Source organism: Balaenoptera musculus, chromosome 11 (assembly GCF_009873245.2).
Source record: "Balaenoptera musculus isolate JJ_BM4_2016_0621 chromosome 11, mBalMus1.pri.v3, whole genome shotgun sequence".
Lineage (NCBI taxonomy): Eukaryota > Metazoa > Chordata > Mammalia > Artiodactyla > Balaenopteridae > Balaenoptera > Balaenoptera musculus.
This window is the reverse complement of record NC_045795.1, coordinates 81,409,445-81,424,088: the sequence shown is the minus strand read 5'-3', so window position 1 is coordinate 81,424,088 and position 14,644 is coordinate 81,409,445. Positions and strand designations below refer to the sequence as shown.

General features: G+C 38.5%; 1 protein-coding gene across 1 annotated transcript in view; it reads left to right on the top strand.

Annotated features, from left to right (window-relative positions):
* The window catches only part of SUCLG2 (succinate-CoA ligase GDP-forming subunit beta), a 261,759-nt gene that overhangs the window by 54,788 nt on the left and 192,327 nt on the right, over positions 1-14,644 (top strand). Inside the window, exon 2 of the mRNA XM_036868951.1 lies at positions 7,739-7,880. Within this exon, the coding sequence (XP_036724846.1) occupies positions 7,739-7,880 (142 nt within the window). The remainder of the gene's footprint in view (positions 1-7,738; positions 7,881-14,644) is intronic.

The window sequence follows — 14,644 nt, the reverse complement described above, 5'->3', positions numbered from 1 at the left end:
TTTGTGTGGTCCTTCCTCTTGTAAATTACTGTTTGGTTTCTTTCTGTGACTGTTGAGTGAATTAAGTATAACATTCCACTATTAGAGTTTAAAAACACCTCCCCAAATGCATTTAAAGTGAGCAGCAGGACACCAAGGGCGCTTCTTTATTGTTTATATGATCACCTACTATTTTCATTCTAGCAATTCCTCAGTGTCTCCTTGTCACCCTTTTCTCCTGCTTTGTGTTTCTATATTAAATAACAGTAGCTAACCTTTTTTGGGTAGTTATTATATGCTGGGCGCTGTTCTAACTGATTTGTACTTAATCCTCACAGCATCCTATGAGGATGGGCCTGTTTCCTCCCTTGTAAATGATGAAACTCATTTCAGCTGCCATTTCTCTCATCCTTAGAGGGTAGCTTCCCTCTGTGCCCCTGTTAGAGCTTAGGGACTCAGCCACAGGGGGCTCGTTAATTGGTTAATTAATTTCTTTACTGTGTGCAAAATGGGGATAATGTAAATGGCAAGTGGCCAGCTCTGGACAAAAAGGATGCTATATTTTCAAAGGTTACCCACATGAAGGCCCCACACTTTAGCCTGAACACACGTAAAATATAACAGAGTCTCGGTACTCACATTCCTGCTCTTTCTTCCAAGTCTGACTTTATTCTTTCCTTTCCATAGGCTTAGGTTTCTAATCATGATGCCGCTTTTCTTTATCTGTCTCTTCAGCATGTTTTCTTTGTGAAGCAGGAGTTGACGTGCTGGTGTTTTCATATTAAGGGCTAAACAGAAAAGTGCTGTTATTATTATTGTTGTTATTATTATCTTCCTCTTACAAACAAGATTCTACTTAATCTCTTTTCCAGGGCAACAGTGAAGTGGCTTCTTTATCAGTGCCTGTTTTAAGCAAGCAGGCCTTTTATTTTATGGTACTCATATTGAGACACATCGAGTTATATCTGTCTTTTCATTTGCACCAACACGTTTATTTGAAGCCTAGTATTTCCTAGGTAATGTGACTAAGGTAGATTTATGGTTGCTAATTTGCATACAGAATAACACTGGCAAAAACTAAAATATAACAAACACATACCAACTCTTGGCGTGCCCACAGCCCACCAAGCATCTGCCTTCCTTGCCTGTAATGAGAGGGAAATATATTTTCCTCTGAGTTTACAGCTAATTCCTTGTTTGTATTCCACTGTCGTCAATGCTGTTGAGAGCTCAAAATGAGGTTTAAGAGCCTCTTCCTATCTAACAGCAGGAGTTTATATTAGAGGTGATAGTTCTGTGTAACAGAAAAGGCAAGCTTTTCCTCCCCCAACCTGATTCCACACCACATTTGAAGAACCCCTGCTACATTTAAGTACGGGTGCAAGCCCTTCATTTTCTAGGCAAGTTAATAGGCTCGAGGCTATGCATTTGGGTTAAAGCTTAGGTTTGATGACTTCCTCTCAATGTTTTTGAGTAAATTGATTTTCATTCCACAAATAATAAATGTTTTTTCCTATAATTTTTTATTTGTTTGTTTTAAATTATAGATTAGGTTAAATCTTCCTTTGATCACCATGTTCCTGGTCTGCCCTCCTCAGATTTACTGGCATTAAGTTTGGTGAACTTCATCTGGCCCTTTTCCTATACATTCACTTACTCATACGTCTATCCTTGGAAGATACAGAATATTGCTTTGTGTGTGGACATGTGTGTCCAAAATATAAATGTTATTCTACTTTATATATTGAAAGAAACTTGCCGTTTTCTTCCAGTAACGTGTCTTGGAGAATGGTCAGTGTTAGGCCTCCATACTTAGCAGGCTAGACTTGTCAGTGAAGAAATTATTCTCGAGATCTCAGTGGTCAACACATCAAAGGTTTATTTCTTTCTTTTTTTTTTTTTAAATTATTTATTTATTTATTTTTGGTTTCATTGGGTCTTCGTTGCTGCATGCGGGCTTTCTCTAGTTGTCGCGAGCAGGGGCTACTCTTCATTGCAGTGGCTTCTCTTGTTGTGGAGCGCAGGCTCTAGGCGCGCAGGCTTCAGTAGTTGTGGCTTGCGGGCTCTGGAGCGCAGGCTCAGCAGTTGTGGCGCACGGGCTTAGTTGCTCCGCAGCATGTGGGGTCTTCCCGGACTAGGGCTCAAACCCGTGTCCCCTGCATTGGCAGGCAGATTCTTAACCACTACACCACCAGGGAAGTCCCAAAGGTTTATTTCTTGTTCATGTAAATGTGTGACTCCAAGGCAAGGGTCCTGCATGTAGTAACTTGATAATCTATGCTGTTTCAACCCTCTGACTCCACGGTCTCCACATGTGGCTTCCAGGTCCTTGCAGCCACTGGAAAAGGGCGCTGGAGGGTTGCTGGAAAGTTTTGGCACGCTAGGTGCAAGAGAACTGAGAATGGAGGGGAACACATGGATAGTGGTGCTAGTCTGTTGCCACAGGAGTTTTCAGTGCTTCATATAGCTTGAATATATTGTGGTTTAATTAGCTGGTCTCCTATTTGATGGGCAGTTAGATCACTTCCAACTTTACCCTTTATTATGTACAACACTACACAGAAGAGCCTTGTATGTATCCCGGGTACACACGTGACTGTTTTGCTAGTTTAAGCACTCAAGAAGTAGACTTCACAGTTCAGAGGATGTGGGTGTTCTTGTTACCATCAGTGCTGTCACATTGTTTTCGAAGGTGGTCATACTGGGGTTTGATTTGCATGGTTAGTGTATGAGAAAGAAATACCTTCACCAATGACATTATCAAACTTTCATTTTTTCCCCTATCCAATGGCATCTTTGTTCCTTTTGGCAAAATGGCTTCTCATTTTTGTTTTAATTTCTATTTTCCTGGTTATTAGTGAGTTTTTGGCTCTCTCTCAGAGTCTGTTATGCTGCCTGAGTGAAGCAGGACTGTGGAAAGTCAGGCTGAAGAAAGACAGAGGGAGTGCAGAGAGCCAGCGGGCAGATGTGGCTCACACATTCTCCCTTTGGGGGGCGCCCAGCTCAGTGACATTTCTTTCTATACTCCCTTGATCTATTTTTTTTTCCTCCCATGGCGATATTTCAGTAGTCTTTACACCTCTGATTTTACAACCGTGGGGTGAAGGATGCTTTCTCAGTCGTGTCATTTTTTTCTGTGGAGCTGTCTAATTTTGTGCTTTGAGTTTTCTCGTGAATTTTTCCCTGCTTAGTCATTGTCTTTTTATCTCTTGGTTCTCTTTGTCCTTTCCCTCATTTTTCATTCTTTTTCTTCTGTCTCTGCTCCCTTGTTCCCATCGGCCGTTAAATCTTTATGTGCTGCTTTTCTTTTAAGTTGTATTTCCCCCTTCCCCTCCAAGCTTAGAAATGCTTGCTCTGTCAAAGAAATACGGAAGGGAAGGGAGCAGTGGAAAGGTCAGTGCACAAATCTAGAAGTAACCAAACCCAGGGGCCCACCCCCTCCAGCTGTTTTGAGAACATGATGCTGTCCCTGATATGGTCACTTTGCCAAAATCTGTATGAAAAAAGGAAAGAACATTGGAATTAGTTCTCATCCTACCTCTGGCTCACTGTAGGATCCCTAGGCATGTTACTTCTCATCTTTAGGCCTCAAGTTTTCTGACTCTATACAGTGAAGAGGTTGGATCCCAGTAGTCTTTCTATACCTTGGAACCCCAGTATATGAAACATGTGACTTCCTGGGAAACTGCTGCAGATTAAGGGTCCAAAGTAGCCTTTATAATGGACCACTGCCATTCCTCTTCCCCTGCGATGCCTTGAAGGGGCGCCTTCAGAATCTGTGGAGCAACAGGTCATTTAATAGGAGTTAACAGGGAAGACAATTCATGACAAAAGTATTAGAACAATTAGAATCCACACAGGGCTGGGGAGGCAACCCAGAGACTGGCAACATTAGGAACCTTCTTCCAGCCTGAGGAGTTGGAAGGAATGGAAGGGGGTGGTGTTGGCAGAGTCCAGACCAGCTTGTAGGCGCAGGAGTCACAGTGGGAAGATAGCAGGAGCTGGAGTTATGGAAGGAAGGGCTGTCTGGAGGGACCTGAGGCTTCAGAGGAGATGCAGTCACTGCTCGAGTGGTCACCTGGCTCAGAAAGAGGAAGCCAAAGCCTGGTATCTTATTCTCACTGTCCTATCTCCAAACAGTCTCAAATTTAGGCAGGAGCCAGTTGCAAAGAGCACAGTTTGAAGGCAAGCAGGCAAATAACTGGCAGAAACAACTGAAAGGCACTGGGCCAGATAACCTTAAACTCTCTTCCATTATATTCCAGAGTTCAAAGATTCCCTGGAAGATTCCCAACTTCTGCAGTGAAGATATTAGTCTAGGGTTTTAACAGGTCGCTCTACCTAGGAACTGGAATAAACTACTTCTTCTACCATTTTAGAGTCTTAGGACAGTACCTGCTCACATCTCCACTTCCCTCCCTCCCAAAGCCTGGAGCAGCTGCATTTTTCCTTACGTGCTCTGTGCCAGCGTTTCTTGAGAATCCTGTTCCTGGTAGATTTTTGACCTTTTGAAGACAGGAATATGATCTTGCTCATGCCAATCTCAGTATTTATCACCAAGAGGCCTCTGGGAATGTGGAGCCAGAGAACAAACGCAGGGAATCAATAGTATTACAGTCGAAGCTTTGCTGTTTTACAGTCACCTGTGATAGTGGGCCAGTGACTAACCTTCAGCCTGGGTTTCCTAAATGGTAAGACGGTTTTATTAGGACAGACTAGGTGCTATAGATGGGCTAGGTTCTGCAGCAGCAACAAATAATCCCCAGAATCTCAATGGCTAACAGTCCACAAAGGTTTATTTTTCACTGCACATTCATTGTGATTTACCTGGGGATGTTCACTTCTCACTTTAACCCCTGGCTCATAGATCAGCTACCATCTTGAATATTGCCAGTCCCCAGGTCGAGAGAGTGTTTGGGTGGGTGGGAGGGTTGACAATCAAATGTTGGGCCTGACGTGTCACGCACCATATATACTCATGCCTTATTAGCTGGAACTAGTTACATGGCCTCACCTAACTTCAGCTAAGGCAAAGAAGTACCTGGAAGGAGGACAGTTAGGAATATTTGTTAGTTTGCATTAATGATAGTTACAGAGAAAGATAATAATACTTGACTTCTCATGATTTTTTTGGCCATTAGATAATACAAATACTGATTATAATGCCTAACCTGTAGGAAATGCTCCATCAGTAATAGGTAGAACAATTATTATTGTTGTTATTATTATTCAGCAGCATGCTTTACACCATCCTTCTACATAGTAACTTCTGTTCTTTTTTCTTCCCCATGAAAATGCAAAAGTAGACTTAGCTTGTTCCTCTCTAGACATATCACAAATTCTTAATTAATGAAGTTGAGTTAATGAAGTTTTAGACCCAGTCAGGGACCCTACTCTTCCAAGTTCAGGATTGACAGATATAGGTAATTTTTCTGTAAAACGATCACTTTGTGAAGTGATAGCTTGAGTATCAGCAGTGGCTTTGGAACTACGTTCACTGTGTTGGTTTTCAATTTAAGAGCCACAGACTTTAACAGGTTTTCATTTTGAGTCAGTGCAGAAACAGTCAATATGTATTATATGTCTATGAAGCTGGTCTGGATCAATTGCAATTAGTTTGCAGCAGATTGCATTAACATATCTAAAATTAATACAGTGAGTGTTCTGATGAAAAGAAATTGACCATGACCACACTATGGCTGTTTTTAGTCTATCTCAAATGTCCTTTTCAAACAGCATTTCTTTTCTTCTTCTGTTAATGGCTTTAAATTGGTACGTCAACATAAACTTAATCTATTGATCCTTCCCCATTTGCCTTTTAAAAGTGGTCCCAGAATATGGCACATATAATGTTCAATCTTTCCTTTCTTTAGGGGGCTTTTACTAAATTCCTCAAACTGAATTTTTCTTGGCATGTTACATCAGGTGCTATTAAGACTACTAAGTTGACGAGTACATTCATTTTTGAATTGTTGTGTTTTTCAAATTACTAATGTTTCATCAAGACTTAAAAATTCAGAAATAAGAGTAACAAATCATATACAGTTAACAAATTATATACAGTAAACGTTGTGAGCACTGCTTGTCTGGCAGTTTATTTGTATCTTAGCATTATCTGTTTCTAAAGAAGAAGTGCAGGCAACTTCAATTTTAATAACATCATTACCAATATTTATAAGGATGGAACAAAGAGAGAGCTTGAGTGTTGATCATGTTGAAATTTGAATTTTTTTACAAGTGTGTGTAAATTATGTTATGTTTATTTTAGATCTGAAGGACTTTTACTTTTTTTAGAGAAAGTTTCTGGAAGTAAAAAGTTATCTATATCAGGGGACAGAAAGACAAAAGGCAGGATTTATTTGGCTATCTAACTGGTAATTTTTTAGTATCTTCTGTATGCCAAGCACCATCACATTCTTCATAAAGACACAAAGAAGGTGAAGACACACTCTGTCCTTGAGTAGAGCCCAGTCTTGCCGTAAGGTTCTGGAGCCTCTTTGGAATGCCTCTCTTCCAAAAGAGCTTCATGAGTGCGTTGTAGCTTGGAGATGCCAGAAGAACATTACATTTTTAAGGACACGTTAAAGGTCCTGAAAGCTAGTGGTTCCGTGTGGTAAAGCCCTGTGGACCTCAGTTTATGGTCTGCATGATATTGCTCGGACATCCACCGAGGTCCTTGACTGAAGCCGCTAGGAGGTATGTCAGGTGATCTTCCACCACCAGTCTTGTGAGCCAGTTGTGTGATTGATTTTTTGGTTGGTTTGTGCATTAATGGCATCGTTATCTTACCTCTAGTGAACTGTGGTTCCTTTGCATCATAACTCATGGATAGAAATGAAACTAAGTGTATTCATTTTTTTCTTTTCTTTTAAAAACAAGGCTTATGGATTTGATAGGGAATGTCGATCTTATTCTAAAGAATGAGAAGAATTTATTTGTTCATGTCACTCCGTCCTTTGATTATTTTCTTTCAGCACAAATATAAACTAATTGATTAGTGCATATTGGAAAACCACTTTCACATGATTCTTATGCAGAGTTACTTTAATACACAAATTGCAGTTTTTAGGAAATAGTAGTTTAATTAATGGTGACTTTTTCAGGTTACTGTACTCAGCTTTGGTGTGTGAAAGAGATAATCTCATTAAACACATAATGACTGTACCTAGAGTCCATTAAAAACCACAACAAAGAAATGGATTAGTCTGTGGCCCATTGACCTCAAAGAGTTGAAACAAATTTCCTGAGATACCTTACGATGATTCATGCTGTGTGTACAGTTATTAAAATAATGCTTTGAGCTTTGTTTGTTTGGAGTGGAGATGGAGGAAGGCATATGCTATATAACAGAGTCCTTAACATTTTTTAAAATAACTTTTTACTGAAGTCCTTATAGACTCACAGGGAGCTGCAAAAATAGTGCAAGAGTACACAGGTGTACTCTTCCCCCAGCATCCCGTAGTGTTGACATCTTACATAGTTTGAGTACAGTATCAAAATCAGGAAATTGACCTTGGTACATTCCTGTTAACTAAATTACAGACCTTATTCATTTAGGGGTGTGTGTAGTTGTCCTTAACATTTTTGCTTAGAAAAACAATTAAGCATGAAGAATTCATTACAGATTTTTTTTTCTTTTGCCTCCGAAATCTCTGTTGCCAATTGCCTTCTGAGGATACCTGTAAGACTGGCCCTATAAGTTGACTGTTATTTTTCATGCTGTTGTAAGTCTCCTTATCTCTCTCCCCAATTTCTCTAGGTGGTTCAGTTAACCCCCAGAAGATGGTTGAACCTGCAGGAATACCAGAGCAAGAAACTAATGTCTGACAACGGAGTGAAAGTTCAAAGATTCTTTGTAGCAGACACTGACAATGAAGCTCTGGAGGCTGCTAAGAGACTAAGTAAGCTAATTCATAATAGGTGAAGTACGCTTGGCCAAATTAGTGAATTCACAGGTAGTGGTTTCCCACTAGTTAAATTTCTTTGTTACCGGTTATACTAACAGTGACAGGTACAGTGTAGAACTTTGAGTTGCAAGGGCAAAATGCCCAATTAAGAAAACTTTATTCTTTTACATGAGATAGCAGCATATGGAGTGCCACTCTATGGTAATTTTTCCAAGTCTCTCAGTCACCGTTTCACCTAGTTCTCTTATCTGTGGTTTAGTGGCTGCAAGAAAATTGGTTGAAGAGTGTAAAGTGTCAGAGAGAAGCCCATTGCAGGGTAAGTCAGGCAAGACAGTTGGCATCCTTTATTAAGTCTCTTAGAACATGGGGAAAGTTTCCTCTGAGTGACTGGAGGAGAGAAAGGGAAGGACGTGCATTTTGAAGTCCTGCTGACTTTGGTTCAGTGTTTTGCCCTTTCATTTATCAGCTCTGTAACTTTGTGTAAGTACCTTTTCTTTTCTGTGCCTCAGTTTCCTTGTCTGTAAATCAGTGCTAATGTGTTTACCTCCCAAAGCTATCTAGAGCCTTTAAGGGAGACTGCACACTGGTACATGGTAGAAAATCTAATCAGTTTCCCTAGTTATAGATTGAGAAATTAGCACTCAGATTTTGCTGTTTTTCAGTGAATATTCCTTCTTTTGCCGTATAGACTCTCTCGTTGTCAGTCTGGATTAGCATTGTCCATTAGAAATATAATGTGAGCCACACAAGTATTTTTAAATTTTCTAAGTCACCTTAATAAAAATAAAAAGAAACAGGTGAAATAAATTTTAATAATATATTTTGTTTACCCCAGTATATCCAAAATATTATCATTTCAAAATGTAATTAATATAAAACAATTTTCAAGGGGTTATTTTATATTCTTTTTTTGTGCTAATGCTCACAAATCTGATTTATATATTACATCACCAGGACATCTCATTTCACACTAGCCACATTTCAGGTGTTCGAAAGACACATGCTGTCTTGTGGCTACCCTGTCGGACAGTGCGGATCTGGACACTAGAAGGATGTGCATGTGCATTCTTTGCCTGCAATCTTGGAGAGCAGTTGTTTGCCATTAAAAAAGAAAGCATAGAGCATCTGCTCACTGGCCTTGCCCAGGCAGCTGTAGCGAAGTTTGATAGTGCAAAATAGAGGCAGGCTCTGTATTTCAATTTTCCAATTTTCTGTGATCTTTTAAGAGTAAGCGGTGAGGTGCTTCGGTTAGTAATTGTTCTTTTATCTCCCTTTCACAGTTCCCCCTGGTGCTTGTACGCCAGATCCTTTCTCTGTTATTTCAGTTGAAATGTATATTTATTTTTTCTTTCAACAAATAGTTATTGTCAACCACGTGTTTTAGGCACGGTGGATGCAGCTGTGGAAGATGAGAAAGCCCTTTTTCTTCTTCGAAGTTACATTCTAGAAAGGAACAAATTTGCAATTTTCAGGTGCTAAATGTAGAAATTGAGAGCAGTCTATATTTTAAGAAATGAAAATTGGTTTTATTCTCAAGAACCATCAAAATTGGTTTTTATGGTTAAAAAAAAAAACAGTAAAATTAGATTTACACCTGGATGAGAGTTCCGCAGTGAACTGTGGTAATAGACTCAGTAAAGGTTAGTATTCTAACATCATTACATGAAAGGATCGTTTTTGTTTTATACTCCTCTGGTTTGGGGATTGGGTAATGAGAGCAAGAAGTGTAAAGTTCAAGTTGGTCTTTGGTCCTCATTTTCCCTATTATTTTCTTAAATGTGCTGACACACTAGTAGTCCAGGTCTAAGGATCCTTCTTAAGGGAATTCTGGAAGCCAGCTGCTTACCCCCCACCCGCCTTAAGTGGAGCACAGCTAAGAGAATTTACCGTTCAGGTTTTCAAAGAGGTTTGGACTTAAATGGACTAATCGGCGTCTTAGTCATGGATTTGTTTTATAAGCATTTATTTAGCCACCACTTTGTGGGTGGGAATTGTATACTGTGTTTGTCAGACAGGATTTTTGCTCTGGAAGAATTAGCAAGGTGATATTTATATGCCAAGGCAGGGTGGACAGAGGGGAAGAGATAGGCAGTGAAGCAAGTTTAAATAGAAGAAAGTTAAATTAAAAAATGAAAATCAACTTTTAAAAAAGACATTTTGGTTCCTGAGGAGTGGTTTTTAAGGAGAATGAAACTGGGTTGAGAATGGTGTGGCTGCATGTGTGCCTTGGCCAGTGCATACCTGTGATCATCCTTTAGATGGGGTGGCCCTGGGAAGGCCTCACTGTGGTCCTGCTTAGAGCTGAAGGAGAATTTAGAGAACTAATCCAAGCGCCTCGTTTTCTGAATGAATCAGTAATCCTCCTCTTACTCAGTAAGTCGTTTTGGGAGAAGGAAGATCTCTGATTTTTGTTGTTGAGTAGACAGTTTTGGTCACAGGGGAAATTTATAGTATTGGAGAAGGAGATGGTACCAAGTCTGGTTGGTTAAACATGAAACAAGTTGATAGTAGATATGAAAGGAAGTATGCACATCCTTGAGATTGCTTAGAGCACACAAGAAGAAGCTGGCAAAACTTCACCCTGTTTACGTTCCTGTCTCTGTAAGATTGACAAAACCAAGAGCACATTTGGGAGCTTTACCAAGGAGATTCGAGGTTAAGGTTAAAGCTGGATCACACATATGTCTTTCTGACTGTCCTGAAAATGGGACCTCCACTTTATAATTACAGTATTTTAATGGGAATAAATTACATAGAAGAATAATATGCGTAATGTGCAGTAAGTGCTATATAAGGTTTTATTGTTGTCATCATCGGCAGCAGCAGCATATAATTCCAAAGGGTTCACTGCTGCCATGATGCAAATTCACAGACAAATCAGAGACATCTGATAATGAGTATTCTGTCGATTGTATGTTCGGAGAGTTCACATTATACTTTGCAAAGTTTGTAAATGATTGAAATGTATTTGCTTACCTTTCTACTTTACTGATATTTGGATATGTCTTGAATAAAATGACATTTTATAAAATATTTTGAAAATAAATATTGATATTAGCCATGCCTGTGATTTCCATTGTAATCTCTGTGTAGATCATCTTACAAATCTCTTTCTTTGTGTTTAAAGTCACATTGCTGGTTTTCTGTTTGCCATCCACTTAAGGGTGTCTCTGTCTTTCCTGGCCCAGATGGAGCTTGTCATCTCTTGGTTGCTCCAAACTCTTTCTCCCTCTTAGCTCTTCCTACTTACCCAGCTGAGATATCCCTGTGTCATCTTTAATGCTTCTCATGTCTGTCATATTCAGTCATTTGCCAAAGCCTGCCATTTTAAGTGCAGCATCATTATTTTGCTAAAGCAACTAAACAGGCAAGATAACCTTAAAAACTTGCCAGGATTGTACAGCTAATAATTGACAAAGATGGGATTTCTACCCAGCCAGCCCAGCCAGGTTGGATTTAATCTCTTCTCCAAGCATTTTTCCTCTTTGCTAACTTGATGATGTTGTTCTTGGGAGATTTTAATACGTGAGTCAGCATTTTTAAGATAGGAAATGCATATTAATAAAATTAGAAGATTGAATTAAAACTAGATGTGGCAGGTTCTAAGGCTCAATTTATAGAAACTGTGTAATCTGAAGATATTTTCTTAATGATTCATTTTGTTGTATCTCTTTGGGCAATAGGACGTTTTGCTGTGTAGTTATGGAAATCTTGTTAATTTGACCATTTGTTTCAAATGGGTAATGCAAACCTTTTATTTCTGAAACAATTCATAATGATAAGCTACTGAGCGAGATCCTCATTTTGTTGCACAGAAAATGAACTTACGTCTGATTGAGAGAGTAAATTTGGTTTGGTGAATTAAGTTTTTAATATATGGATAATATTCATTTCTGCAGCATTTTTTATGAGCTACCTTTTGTAATCAGGCTTTCAGGAAGGAGTTGTTTCCTTTGCCTATAATTTTCTCAGGAGATTTATTAATTACATAGATTTCTCCTGTATGGATTACATTTAATGTATACAGTCAGCAAATAATTACAGAATACCTATTGTGTGCATGACTAATTTTTATGTTGTTTCAATTCTCTTTAAAAATGAATGAAGGCATAAGTCTCTCACATAACTCAAAAGGCCTGTCTCAAAGATGTGTATAAAAGCATAGCTGAAACTTATCTAGGACCACCACTTTTTAGTTTTTGGAATCTCCACAGTTTATTAATTATTCCATTCATATTGATATGAGACTCTCAACATTTGATTAAGCAAGAAGATTGTATTTCAAAAACTCACAGTTTTATTTCTTGCCAGGAAAGAAATTGAAATATGAATGGAGAAATTAATCTTTTCTCAGCTAATGACATGCATCCTAAAATGGAGATACGGAGCTTTTTTTGAACTCGGCTAGCTTTGGAGTGCTTTCAGCTACAACGTGTTTCCATTCGTCAATATGATAACTTATTCTTTTCATTTTATATAATCACATCCTAAAGCCTGGTGAATTACTTACACCATTAAGGAGTTGTACTTTATATAAAAAGGGAACTGCTGTGCATTGACTACTGATTGACATGTACTGTTAATCCTGTAGGCAATTAAATGCATAGTAAGCCTCCTTGATTGTTGTGGCTTTGTCATATCACATTATGTGGTTAGGATCTTGCAAAAAGATCTTCTTATAACCTTTGTGTTGAGATGGTGGTCATTATTGTCTTATAATGATAGGTGAGGATAACATTGATTACTCTGTAGTAAATCTTCTTTTTACCACCGTACCAGCTGTCCATTATTTTGAACCTGCAGTCAAGAATGCAATTACAAGGGTGATGACAAATGCGGGCCATCAGAGGTTGAAACAGTGTCTGCTTTCTAGGAATTGTGGTGGTGACTCATCCAGACAGAAGGTGTTTATCGTAGGTCCTGAGACATAGTAAATGCTCAATAAATATTATTGTTACTCACAAAATTTTCATTTGCCCTAAATGAAATTTACAAATGCTCCCTAAAAGAACACCTAAATTGACCTTAAAGGCTTTCCCTGACTATGGTTATTAAGAGCATCCCGTTCAACAAATTGTAACCTTTAATAATATTTCCTATTGAATATATTTTGCAAAGAGATTCCCCCCCTTTCATAAAATGTTCTTTTTTCTTCTTCCTAAGTCTGCACATATAAATGGGCTTGTCTGGTCATCTCCTTAGAATTCCTCTTTGCTAGAATGTCTTTTCCTAATTGTGCTGTTCACTGAATAGAAGTAGCAGGAGACCCATCAAGTGAAAGGTGAGATTAAGACAGGTTGTGGGCAGGCTTTATGGGAGTGAACATTTAGCTTCTTGTCAGTTTCCTTAGAAACAAATGAGAACAGGGCTTTGAAAGTCAATACCTCAACTTGAATTTTGGCTAAGGCAAGGATTAATTCTCACATTTTAACCAATAAAAATAATAGTGGTGGGATTTAACCTTTGGCCTCTTGCCATGTTTCTGGCATCATGGTGAGCATTTTGTAAGTGTGATTTCATATAATCCTCATTTAAACCAAAGGGGCTTTCCTTTTGGAACTGGTTCCAAATATCACCAGATCCTGTGTGTCTATGATTGTGTATTCACAGTGACTAACATAATTTCATTCAGTCTTTTCAGTTTGTCATTAATGGACTTATTTATTAATTTTTTTTAAAGCTACCTCATTATGAATGAACAAAGAAGTTATGTGCATGGTCTCATTTTCCAGGTCTTTCCTATGAATTATTTGTGCCTGAGGTCTTTGACTCACCCCAGTGTATATCGTGGTAGTTCTAAATCTACAGAAGATACCTTATGGGGTTATAAATGTAGAAAAGCTTTGCCTTGGGTAAGTAGGCATAAAAGCTAGCTTCTTATTATCCATCTGTCTGGACATATTGGCCTTTTTAAAGAAATCTTAAACATAAACAGATAAATCTCTTTTGATTATCAAAGGAATATGCTTATTATTTTGATTTTGGAAAATATAGAAAAGCACAAAGAAGGAAAAACCTCCTATAATCCCATTACCCAAAGAGAACCTGCCTTAAGATCAACATATTTCTCTCCATTTTTCTTCTGCATTCATTCAGTCAGCAACATTTATTTCTGTGCACATATTTACATAAATATAATTGAGAGAGAATGTTTGTTTTTAACTCTGGGAAAATACTATGCATATAGTTTTGTGTCCTACTTTTAAAAGTCCATATGATAACATGAGCATTACCTAAATATTAAATATGTTTTTCAGAAATATTATTGTAATGGTTGTATGGTAATCCCTAGATTGACTATGTTATTTCCCACTGTGACTTGCTTAGATTTTTTTTTGCTGTTTTTGTATGTTAGGGAATTCTAGCTTATGTAACTTATAAACTGCCCAATTCTCAGTAGCTTAATACAATAAGGAGTTCTTAGTCACATAAGAGTCCGATATGGTGTTCTTGCTCTGCCTCTAAGTGGTGACTCACAGATCCAGACTCCTTCATCATTTCACTCTGTCCTCTTCAACACGTGTCTCAAAGATGACCTGGGGATTGTGTTTGTTTCAGTCACGTAAGAGGGGAAAAGAGCATGGAGGATTGCGTGTGGAAGTTTTGCATATACTGCATCACTTCAGCTCACATTCTATTGGCTAAAATTCATCAGATGGTTACAGTGAACTGCAAGAGAGACTGGGAAATACAGTCTCAATGCATGCGTAGGAAGAAGAGGAAATGGGTTTGGTGATCCTGGTAGCGGTCTCTGTAGC